We start from the raw sequence: 12222 nt of genomic DNA on the forward strand, positions 1-12222 counted from the left end.
GATATCTAAACTAAGGTGTTCTGTTTATTCCATCCCTGATACATTTCTGCTTTTGCTTTAACAAACTGTCCCAACCTGTAAACTGGGCAATCTACTGTTTGGAGATGCTGACATGGTGAGGCATGAAGGGCTTCAAAATCACAAATTCCATTCACCCATGCAAACACACACACTAACTAGTCCACTAGGAGAAGGGGGGGGGGACACTTTGACATGTGGGCATCAAGATGGGAACTTTACCTGTAACCTTCAGATCAGAGGTCTGCCGAGTGCCGGCATCCCACTCAGAAGAGAAACGTTCAGGAGGAAACTTTGAATGGCTCTTTCAAAATGGTTCCTGATGATCTGTGTAAGATTTCTATTGTGTTATTAAAGACTATTGGAGCCTCTGGTGAAAAATATTTCTTACTCTCAACGAGCAGCATTAGCAGTTTTTCGCCTCTTCTTCAGGGGTGGGCAAAATACGGCCCGCGGGCTGGATCCGACCCGCCTCCATGTTTGGTCCGGCCCACTGAATAATATCAGAGACCCATGTTTAACTATTTTTTTAATCTGGCCACACGATCAACATTTTATTCCACCCTTCTGCAGTTTGAGCTCTAAAATCCCTGTCAAATAGAACAGAAGACAATCTTCCCTTTCTACGTCCCAGTTCGTCTTTCCCGGTTTAGCTCATTCTTTCAGTGCGATCATGCTTCTTTTTTTAAACAGCGCACACTGTTCTGTGTCCTGATTGGCTGGAGACCTGTCCTCAGTCCGTGCCGTGTCTCCTGTACAGAAACGCGGAGCTCTTCAGATCAGAAATCTGTGATCAGATCTTTGTTTTCATTCTAAGATCCTGGACTTAATTTCTATGAAGGTTTGAGAATTTAAACAAGAGAAAATGGTGAAAATGTTCATGTCTGTCTGAGAAAACAGCAGAAAGTGGGCAGTGAGGAGTTTTACTGTCATAAACTTCTGTGATCTTCCTCCATGGATTTCAGCGATCACGGTTATTTTTAACCTCCTGCAATAAACGAATGAACTCAGTACTGGTGAAAAAGTAACGCAGATATATGCTTAGCTGCAGCAGAAGACATAGAAGTTAGCCTTTTTCATTATTACTGGGTGAGAAACAGACTGCAGAAAGCAGCCCAAACTGAGACTTGATGAGCTGCAGGCCTCAAAGTCTTTATTAGGATTATGACGGGAGAGGATCCAGTATTTATTGTATTTTTGTGTGTGTGTTTTTTTTTAACGTATATTTTTCCTGAATTTTTGCCTTTGAAAATCAGTGTTGCTTGGTCATTGTTTTATTTCATAAATAATGTTTTTTTTAATTAAAAGGATCATAAATCAATGAAACTTTATTCATAAAGCAATTTACAACTCCTTGAAGGTACCAAAGGGCTTCACAATAAAAAAAAATCTAAAATGGGAACTAAAGTTTTAAACTAAAAGCTCTACAATATTCTGTGTTAGAATATAATTTTCAATCTAAATGTTTCATCTACATTCCATGTTATATCATTCTCACTCCATGCATCTGCTCGTGGTCCGGCCCTTCTATCGAATTTTAGAACCCAATGTGGCCCCCGCCACAAGCTAAAATAATTGCCCACCCCTGCTCTACTTGTTCTTGGAAAAGCCCCCACACCAAGAGATTTAAAGGAAAACACTAAGCTTGTTCCTCACATACTGATCATATTTGGAATCAACATATTTTTCAAAAAGGCAGTGATGCTTGTTTCTCTGCTCTGTTGTGGCTAACATAGTAATCCTATAGATGAAATTGACAACCTTAGCATTTTACTGTGGCTCTAAATGTGGGTCTTTGCTGCTGCATGACTAATACATGTTGCTTCTCCTCAGAGGTTTCATGTTTAATGTGATTGCACTGATGTGGAGGATTGAGCTTTGTTAACTCAAGCTGTGCTTTCTCCGTTGCATGCAATGCATCAGCAACAAAGAAACCCTTCACAACAACAACCACAAACAGTACAACAACTTCAATCGGAGCAAAAAGGCCGACCAGCAAAACAACGGCAACTACAATCAGCACAACGCCAATCCCAAACGGTACAAAACCAACTCTAACCAGCACATACAAAACAGCAGCAACATTTTCCTTTAAAGCCATAACTGTTAAGCCCCAAATAACAGTGTTTCTTTCAACCAAAGCAAAAGGTGAATCTAGTTATATCTTATATTGTACAATTTTCTTTTCCCATTTCCAAATTCCTGTGTGGAACCAGTCGGTGTAACTATTTTTAGGCTAAGATTATAAAAAAAAAAAAACATCTAGAAATAAAGCAATGCAAAATTGGTGAACTGCAACTTCCAATGAACCTAAATGCTTTCTTTCTGGTGCATTGTGTTGTTTTTCGTTTTTTACAGAAGTCCCATTACTCCATTGGCTAATTTTAGTGGGTACACTGATCTTCCTCGTCATCATCACCACTGCCTGCTTTACCTGGAGACAAAAATGTAAAAAACAAGGTATATACATTCAAACTTCATTGACTTTTAACAATATAACTCATACGGGTGTAACAATACGCTAAATTCTTAATTCGGTTCAATTTAGAGTTTCATAGGGCTCGGTATGATACGTTTCAGTTCGGTACAGCTGTTAAACAAATCTGCCTCATATGAACTGCTATTTTATGAACTATTAATTTATTGTTATTTATTGTGTGTGTTTTGCTGCCAGACACCTGAATTTCTCCCTTGGGAGATTAATAACGTTTTTAGTCAATTTATCCATTTTCGGTATTTTTTCTGTACAATAAAAGGCAGTAAAAATTACTTGCAAAATGCATTTATTGGTTTTAAATAACAAATAAAATTGACCTGCTTAATAAAACAAGAAAAACTAATAGCTGCCAGGATCAAAAACTTTGGATAATTAACACCGGTCTGAGGGACGGCTCATGTTGCCTGTGTTAGCGACAAAGTCAGAGAAGCCAGACTGAGATGGTTTGGACATGTTCAGAGGAGGGATAGTGGATATATTGGTAGAAGGATGTTGGAGATGGAGCTGCCTGGCAGGAGGGCAAGAGGACGGCCAAAGAGGAGATATATGGATGTCTTAACAGAGGACATGAAGTTGGCTAATGTTAGGTTAGAAGATGTTCATGATAGAGTGAGGTGGAAAAGTGATTCGCTGTGGCGACCCCTGATCGGAAAAGCCGAAAGAGAAAGAAGAATATTCAAATTCTAGACTTTAAGGTATTTTTTCCAAATTCTTAAATGAAAAGCTAGCAGCATTCAAGACCTAGCGGGAAGCCTGTTTTTGTGGTACTGTTTTGGTGTAGGAGGTCACAGCATACCTTTTTCTTGGTAATTGAACAGAAAACATGTTTTTGATGTTGTGACGTTAATATATATTTACAGAAGCAGGTTCAGAATGTCACGTCTATGATGAAATATCACACACATCAGGACTCCAGCCTGACACTGGTGAGAAAAATGACTTTTTTTAAAGAATGACTATTGGAAAATTGAGTTACAAACATTCTTTACATTCAGTGTTGTAATGGAAATGAATACAATGGAAATGAATAATTAGAACGCAGTAAATTTGTCGTATTTCCTCGCGAGACAGAAACTTCTGTTGTAGAATAAGGATGTTTTTCTGAAACCGCGCATGTGTGTGTGTGTGTGTGTAGAGGGAGTGAGAAGCACGGGCAGGGAGTGAATGAGAACAGTAATGAATGTTTCCCCAAGAAACCCTTAAAGTCTAAACACAGGGCTACCAGAAAAAGTAAATTATCAGCAAAGATCAATGTGTGTGTTTATTATAGTTTATTATACTTCCAATCACGCACTATAAGCAGAACTTTAAAAAAATAAAAGAAAAGATTTTCAACAACAAAAACAGTGTGGTGATGCGGTTATCATTACACCCCTTATCACTAGTACTCCAAAAAGATTCCATGAAAACCTGGTAAGTCAGCAGTGATTGGCAGTCAAATGAACAAGTTGGAATAAAATTCCTTTTTTTTTTTTTTTTAAATCAGCACCTCACTGAGTGTGAATGCACTGACTATGGGATGGTTTTAACTGCATACTCTGTTAAACAGATCCTCCATATTCCGTAATTGGTCCCAGTCGTCCCAGTCCTATTTCTGGAAGTAATCAAGGTATGTGGATTCTTTTGGATTATTATTATAGATTTTTTTCTTATTTTTGTTTTTATTTGAAATGGTTTATTTCAAGCAATCAAATAAGAATAATACACAAAAACAATACAATCATCAGTTATACATTCATGCATTGATGAATCCAACTTAGGATAATTAGACATATTAATAAAGGCTGCTTAAAAGGGAGTGGAAGGAAGCGAACTTAACGTAACCATTTTATTTAATTATTTATCATTATCCAGTTCATAGCTTTTATCAAAGAATTAGGAATCCTGAAGTATCAATAAAACACATGACAAAGATGAATTACTTAAATTATTATGGAAAAAAATAACTATTTTAGAAAATCAACATGGCAAATGAAGATCAGTTATCCAAAATATATGCAGATTATGTTACTTATAAGAGTCGTGTATGTATATGAATAAAGAAATAATACTATCAGTAAAGTTGACATAACAATGTTTCAAAAATATTCATAGCAAAAATTGATCAAGTATCAAAAGTTAAAATACGTGCAAAATTATGTTACATTGGGAAAGTGAATTAATATCATTAGAAATCAAATTAACCATTTTCTATAATTTAATAAGCATTTTTTTATAATAAGGTATTGCAGATAATTAAAAATGGATTCAATAATCTGTCAAATGGCCAAGGTTGGTGTTCCGTCTTCTGCTGATTAACAGCTGTTCTTCTGTGTTTAAACAGAGTTTGTACCATGGTCCTGTTGAATACTTGATTCTGATTGGCTGCTGGGTGTGCATTAAAACCTGATAACCGCACGGTGAAGAAAGAAGTTCCGGTCACCTAGCTTAAATGTTTTGTATCACTGCCCTGGCTTCCTTAAATCAACCTTTTGCTTCATCATTTGGACAAAAACAAGCTCTCTCTGAACTGATGCTTTATTCAACCCACCGTGACGATTAGCATATATATATCGCCGAGTCTTGACTGCAGCGGTGGTGCTGGGCATGTTACTAACACAGTCCGCTTTTTGTGACAAAAGCGATCCAAATTGGAAAAAAAACAAGAATTAAGGACTAAAAAATGGTTAATATGTATTGCTTTTGTAAGTGACCATGGTATAAGCGGGTTAATGGCCTTCGAAGTGTGCGTTATTACTTTTTAAACACACTTCGTGGAAGCAACCGTCTGACGCGAAGGCTTCCACGGCGTGCGTTAAAAAGTAGTATCGCACACTTTGTTGGCCATTAACCCTTACTTATAGTTCTGTTCGTTGTTATGTCTGCAGACATTAGATAAAGGTCCATATCCTCCTGCAGCTGACATCAGCGGCACTGAAAGTTGAGGTCAAGTTTTCTGCAGGTCAGAACTTTGCTGAAAATCAGGGTCACTCAGACTTTTGGAGAAAGTGATGAATCCAGACATCATATTTCTTGAAAATATTTGGCTCTTTGATTCATTACTGCATTTTGGTTCAGACGTCCGTGATCAAACACTTTTCAAAATATTTCATAGTGTTCACAACCAGAACCGTGGACCAGTCCGGTGGACCGAGTGGTTTGACGTAAATCCTGCAGCCTTTAACCTTTAGCCTTTAAGTGATATCAATCTGTTTATGCTTCTTGAGAAGCCTGGCAGGTTTGGCGATTTCCGCACTCCTTCTGGACAGATGGTCATTTAGATCAGTGTTTTTCAACCAGTGTGCCGCGGCACACTAGTGTGCCGTGGGAGATGGTCAAGTGTGCCGTGGGAAATTTCCCTCATTCACTGATCTAAAAACATTTTCCATCTCCAGGAAATCAGCTCTTTGTTCATTTAAACAGGCACTGATAAAACACTGAGTAGTTAAGAATATAAAATATTTTAAAATTACTTTTTCTTTGTGTTTATTTAATTCTATTAAAGACATTTTGATAAGAATGACGGTATACCGTGATTTAGCTGCAGCTATAACTGTGTAAGGAAAAGTCCCCCCCCCCCTTTAATTGTCTCTGCCAATCATTCTTGAAGGCTTAATCACATGTCATCAGCCTGACCAATCAGAAGTGCTTAAAGTCTTCTCTTCCTTGTTCTTAATTCTGCTGATAAAGTCGCTCAGTTCTAACAAAAATACCAGCTAAAGCTCGTCTATAGCGGTGTAGCTTTCCACAGAGTCCGGTGTCAGACCGTGGAACAAGTGAACAAAACAATGAAGCTCAGAGACGAGAGTCTTTCTGCCCTTTTTCGGCAATTTCACACTACATCTCCCATGATGCATTGGCTTAAAGGGACAGCGCACAATGAGTCGTCCTTGTGAAACGTCTTGAAACCACAACAAACAAACAGGTTGAAAAACACTGGTTTAGATAAACAGCAGATCCCTTCAGATTCCTCCTCGTCTCGAAAGACTCTAAATGTTTAACTTCAATTGTCTTTGTTTCTCAGATTCTGTGTATTCCTTGATTGGTCTAAGTCCTCGTTTTGAAAATAATCAAGGTTGTTCTTGTCTTTTATTATTCTTGTTTTGTTTAATATTTGATCTTTTATATAAAAACATTTTTCAACTTTCGACATTTTTTCTTCTCTTTCAGATTCTCCATATAGTTTGATTGGTCCCAGTTCCTGTTCTGGAAATGATGGGGGTATTTAATTTATCAGATTTTTATCTGAGAGCATTCTGAACTGGCTGTTGTTTTCAAGACATTCACTATAATATTTTATATGTAATGTAATACATAATATTTGTAATATTTCAAATATTCCGATTTACATTTTTCCGTAGTAGAATGTAAAACCAATATTCACTATATCAAACACAACAACTTCATTTAACGAGCTTCTCTTCATCCACAGGTTCATCTCTTCCAGGCAACAGTACTTACATTCTCTTGGAGAAACCCAAAGCCCCCACAAACCCTGATGAGCAGCTGTAAATAATTTAAATAATGTGATGAAAACCATGTGTTTACAGCGTTCGAAATAATCGGTTATACTGTTGTCCGAGACAACCAGATTTCACGGAGGACAACCAAAAATGAACCTGATGGTTGTTCGTGTGACAACCTGGTCTTTTATTCAACATTTTGGTTTTTTACGAGTATTTTTCAAGTTTCAAGGGTTAGTTTTTGGCAACCTCTGAATTGAGACGTATGCAGCAAATTCTTTCCACTGAAAAATGAAGCGTGCATGCTAGCGAATCCTTTCTGTTTCTACATGTGCACTTTCAATAAAGATTATTCAAATGGTGTTGAACAACAGTACATGTCGCGACCGGTAGTCAATTCATTAAAATCTGTGTAAAGATACTAGGTATAAAGATATTAGTTTCAAGTTTTTGGCAATACTTTGTGTAACCAGATGCTTCAATATTTAGTAAAAAGTTTGTTTTTAATATTTAAAGAGTTTTTTAAATGTACATCATAAGAGGCAATTTATATTAGATGTACAGAAGAAATAAAGATGTAAGTACTGACATCTGAGTAGGTTTTGTTGCTGTTGAATATTGGTATCGAAGGATAACAAAAATTTGGGGAGGACAACCAAATATTACTTGCCAGGCTGTTCTTCGGACAGCCATGTTTTTCACCTTTTTTCTAACACTGTTATTTATTGTCATCTTGTCTAAACATTTAAGGTTAGAAAAACAAGACACATGTTTTCCTTCTAAGAAGTTCAAAAATCACCTTTTTATCTGTTTAGAAGTAATCTGTCTCCGGGCAACATTTACCACTTCCATGCTTTGCAAAGTACCTAATTTCACCTAATAAAAGCAATTTAATCACATTTTCCAATTTTCTTACAAATAAAATTAATTTTACACCAATTGTGACCTCTAAGCATCTGTTAACAATGGGATATTAATACTTTTAGAACGATGTGCTGTCATATGAAACAGGGGATCAAGGGAAAACTGTAATAAAAGCAAAGCTGGGCTTGATCTTTTACATTTATTTTTAATAAAGCATGTTTTGATTCGAACGGCCCTACATTTTGTATTTTGTAGGGCCGTTCGAATCTACCATCCCAAAAGCAAGTGCCCTAGAAGTCTCTGCAATAAACCAGTGTTTATTAATTCTCAGTAGATTGGGAAATATAGAAAACAATGCATTGCGTTTGAACAATTTTGGGGGGGAAATGTGTTTAAGTGTATATATTTAATAAACCATTAACCTTTTCATCATCTTACCACAGTGGATTCATAAATACTCGTCATAAAAAGCTCGTATTGATTTGTGAAAGTGGTGCCATCATATCTGTCATTAATAAAAAAAAATAGTAAGCATGGTGTCCAAATTGCTTTTTAAATCCAGGGCACTATGGACAGGGTTAGGGTTAGTGCAACACTTCTGAGGGATACCTATAGTGAAAATCATGGACCAGTAGGTTTAACTATGACAGTATTACAACAACAAGTAATTTGGAAAACCTGAAAAGACCACAGACCACAGTATAGTTGAAAATAGCCAGCTCATTGTTTCAATCGACACAAAAATTACACCTAACAGACTAGCACATACAAGTAACATAAAGTAATCCCAGTTTGGTTTCATTATTTAGATTAAAATGATTTTCCTTCAGTTCAACCTAGGTTTTATTCAGTTTTTTTCAACCTTTAATTTAGTATTAAATACTAGCTTGTATTTCTATTTTTTTCTAGTTTAGGTTCTAGTAGTTTAAGGTCTAGTTCTGTTGGTTCAAGTTTCAAGTTTAGTTCTGTTACACATTCAGTGTTAAATATAGTTTTCTACACTTTAATTTTTCTTTTCCTGATTATTGCTTTGTCCAACAATATAATTCACTACGATACTTTAAATTATTACCATGAATTAAAATAAAAACAATAAAAAAATGTATAACTCAAGGTGATACAGCAAAAGACTGAATAAAAAATAAAACTTATATTTTGTCCAGGCCTACTCTGTGTTAAACATGGGAATGAGGAAAGGTCCTACCAGTTGTTCCAAGTAGAGAAGAGGTTGTTGAATGTCCAGCTGAGGGCGCGTGGTCCTTTGCGGGGATACTTTATGGTTCAGGGTTGGGCCGCCATCTTGTTTCATCCCGGGCATGCGTCTCGAACAGGAATCCGCTTTATTCAGTCCAAACTTAATGGCCTATCATACCAACATAAAATACACTCCAATAAACAAAATAACATACCAATCAGGCGAATAAATATTAATAGGATCGTTTTTTGTTATAAAAGAACTATTTCAAGTTACGCAGCAAGTAATGGCGGATCAATGTCCAGCAGAAGCCTACATTTAATGCGCCAAAACTTCCAAAATCTTGACAATTAAAACATAAATTCACTGCCTTATTCTGCCATTTAAAGAAATTGACAAGTAAAAGATTGTTAAATATAATCAAATTAATACAATTCATGTATACATTTTTAACACTCAGTCACTGACTCACCAAGTCCCGTTTGGCAAAGGTCTTTTTTTTTTCAGCCAAGACAGGTGGAAAATCAAAAACAAACTTCTCCACAATGTAGAAGTGAACAAAAACCAAATAATTGATAATTTTGTTATCCCTTGTTTTAGCTTCTCCTTGTTTGAGAAACTTCTCCTTGTTTGGGAAGCTAAATGGATGCTCCGCTAACGAACATGAAAGCTCTCATATCTGCAACAACCCGATTGGCTGTTTCGGGTCACATGGATCACGTCAGAGACTACGTACCTTTCAAAATAAAAGTTAAAAAAAGAAAAAGAGTATCAAAACCAAACAAAACTGTATTTGGCAGTCTTTTTTTCTCTTTCTTCAACATTTTCCTTCCAAACAAAAACAACAATAATATGAAATAATACTTTGAATAATTGCCAACAATGTTCTATTCATCATTTATTTTTTCTGTTATCTTCTTACTATTATTATAAACATATATTTTTGAAATATTCTTTTCAAGGCCATTTTAACCTGGGTTTAAGTAGACTAGGGCTACAGATACTTAGATAGCTAACTAGGGTTAGTTCTGCACTAAATTGTTTTTTAGTAGTTAGGGATTAAAGTGGGAATTTGGACAGCTGACAGAAACTTCAATTAAGGCTTTTAATTACTAAATAAATAGAAATAATACTTTAAATATATTTGTTCTTTTCATCCTATCCCAACTGCCCCTGCCATATTCATTTTACTTTAAAAGATGACACAATGTAAAGTTGTCACCAACAGAAGGTTTTTTTATTCTGACAAGTTTGTGTTGCATATAGTGAGATTATGTTCAAAGCTGGAAAACATAAACGAATCTTTGGTTCAATCAGTTAACACCGTTCTGTGGAAATTATTGTATTTAAAAAAAAACAAGGAGGTTGACTCATAGCAGATGATTCACTTCCTGAGGGTAATATTCATGATGAGAAGGACCTTTTTTTAAAATCTAAAGTAACATAAATTGACCTTTTCAGGTCATTGGCCTCTTTGTAAGTCTAACCCCTATTTGCTAGATTGTAAACTGAAAATGAAAAAAACATGAGCAACTTTACCACTAAGCCCTTCCCGCAAAAATTATTTTTTCGTTTTTTTATCTCAACCAAACGTAGTTTTAAACATTTTTTGTGCTGCTAATAAACTAAGATTCCATGAAGGATCTACGTCTATGAACCACTTGTCTATATAAAAAAAAACTACATACAGGATTATTATCCTAAAAATTGAAACTGATTACTGTGTGGGACATTTGCAGATTGTTGCTGAGAAATTTCAGTGTCTTAACCACAAGGTTCAAAAGTAGAAACTTTTGTGCTGAATAGTTTTCAAATATTTAATATTTCTGCTAAGGCTAGTAGACTAAGTTGGTTCTCTATAATTAACTTGTTGACTAAGAGGGACTTTGAGGAAATGGATCTAATGTTTAATAAACCACATTTAAAGACGTCATGGTTCTGCTTCTTGCTTTTGAGAGGACTGGTGTCTGTCACTTTTAGGTTTCTGTGGTTCACTTGCCTTTCAGCACATAAGCGAAAGCTAGGAATTGCTCGACTACCTCTTGTAGTCGAGCAAGTCCTAGCTTTAGGTTTTATCTGCTGCCTTGGGTTTTGCACCAGCGTCAAAGGAGGCTCATGCATGCACTGTGGTCCTGCACGTCTGTCCAGGCTCTCTGGCAACAGGTGTGTGCAGATCTATCAGTCTGGCTCAAGGTTTCAATCACGGCTTCACCGTCACTTTGTGTGCTTGGTGACATGAGTGCCATCGATATAGAAGGAGGATTATTATCTATCATTTTCAGAACTCTATGTATTGCTAAAAAACAATTTTAATAAATTGGAAAAACAATAAAAATATAAATATAAGTCTACACAGAAATCTGCTGTTTAAACATATCAGCTTGGAAAAAACGTCAGCCCAAAGTTCAAGTAACTTTGGAAGAATTCAGTCTCTCTGGTCTCCCATAGCTAACTCTATGACTTAGAAGGTGGGGGGCCTGGTCGTCGCTGCTCCTTGTGTGTCTGCCTGTGCCCATGGGGGGCGGTGGGGACTCTGTTAGTCGGGGGGTCGGGTCCGGTGCCTGGGTGGGGCGGGCTGGGGTGCTGCGTTGTCTTCCAGGCTCGGGTGTGGGGAGGTGTGGTCCTTGCCCCTGAGCACTGGGCCTCGCCAAATTTCCAACTGTGGCTGAGCCTGGTCGGACCATGTTTACAACACTTCTTGGGGACATCTTCTTCCCCTGGGTATCCTCCTCCTGGGCGGGGACGGCTGGCCCCTGCGTTGCTCCTTCCTGGACCAACCGTGGGCCGGGTGGGTGGCTGCCTGGAGCGCGGGGCGGGTCTCCCTTGGGGGGTCCTGACTTGTACCTGGGGCTATGGATGCTCTTCTGGGGCGGGGTCCCCCTATGGGCCCTCCCGGTGCGGCACGGGGAGCTGGTCTCCTGGTTGGGCAGGAGCTTGCACTCTTTATCCTCCCATGCCTCCCTGCTCTCTGGCTTTTGGGGCCCCTGTGGTGGTCCTTCTGGCCCTGGCCTGGGTGGCAGATGTGATCACCCGGGGGCAGTTGTTCTCTACCTGCTACCCTCAGGCCGTTGGGGGGAGGGGGGGGGGTGTTCTAGCTGCTGTTGCGGCTGGGGTCTTGGTGTGGGGATGACTTGGCACTCTGCTTCCTTCTTTTTACATTCCATCATCCATTTTAGAAGAACATAAACACTCACTTGAGCACAGGT

At 37.7% G+C, this 12222-nt stretch overlaps 1 protein-coding gene across 6 annotated transcripts in view; it reads left to right on the forward strand.

Annotated features, from left to right (window-relative positions):
- Positions 1-12222, forward strand: part of LOC105355020 — a 55808-nt gene that overhangs the window by 36985 nt on the left and 6601 nt on the right. Inside the window, exons 5-12 of one of the 6 annotated variants that reach the window (XR_002874119.1) lie at positions 1942-2058; positions 2377-2478; positions 3376-3441; positions 4065-4124; positions 5383-5456; positions 6519-6569; positions 6665-6715; positions 6927-7544. The exons of 2 other annotated variants lie outside the window; for them this stretch is intronic. Coding sequence is in view for 3 of the 4 variants with exons in the window: in XM_020706962.2 (XP_020562621.1) it covers positions 1942-2058; positions 2377-2478; positions 3376-3441; positions 4065-4124; positions 6519-6569; positions 6665-6715; positions 6927-7006 (527 nt within the window). In the remaining variant the exon portion in view is untranslated. Of the gene's footprint in view, positions 1-1941; positions 2059-2376; positions 2479-3375; positions 3442-4064; positions 4125-5382; positions 5457-6518; positions 6570-6664; positions 6716-6926; positions 7545-12222 lie in introns of those variants that run through there. 3 more of the 6 variants (XM_020706962.2, XM_023959811.1, XM_023959812.1) reach the window with 3 other exon arrangements.

The sequence above is a fragment of the Oryzias latipes genome, chromosome 11 (assembly GCF_002234675.1).
Source record: "Oryzias latipes chromosome 11, ASM223467v1".
Taxonomy (NCBI): Eukaryota; Metazoa; Chordata; class Actinopteri; order Beloniformes; family Adrianichthyidae; genus Oryzias; species Oryzias latipes.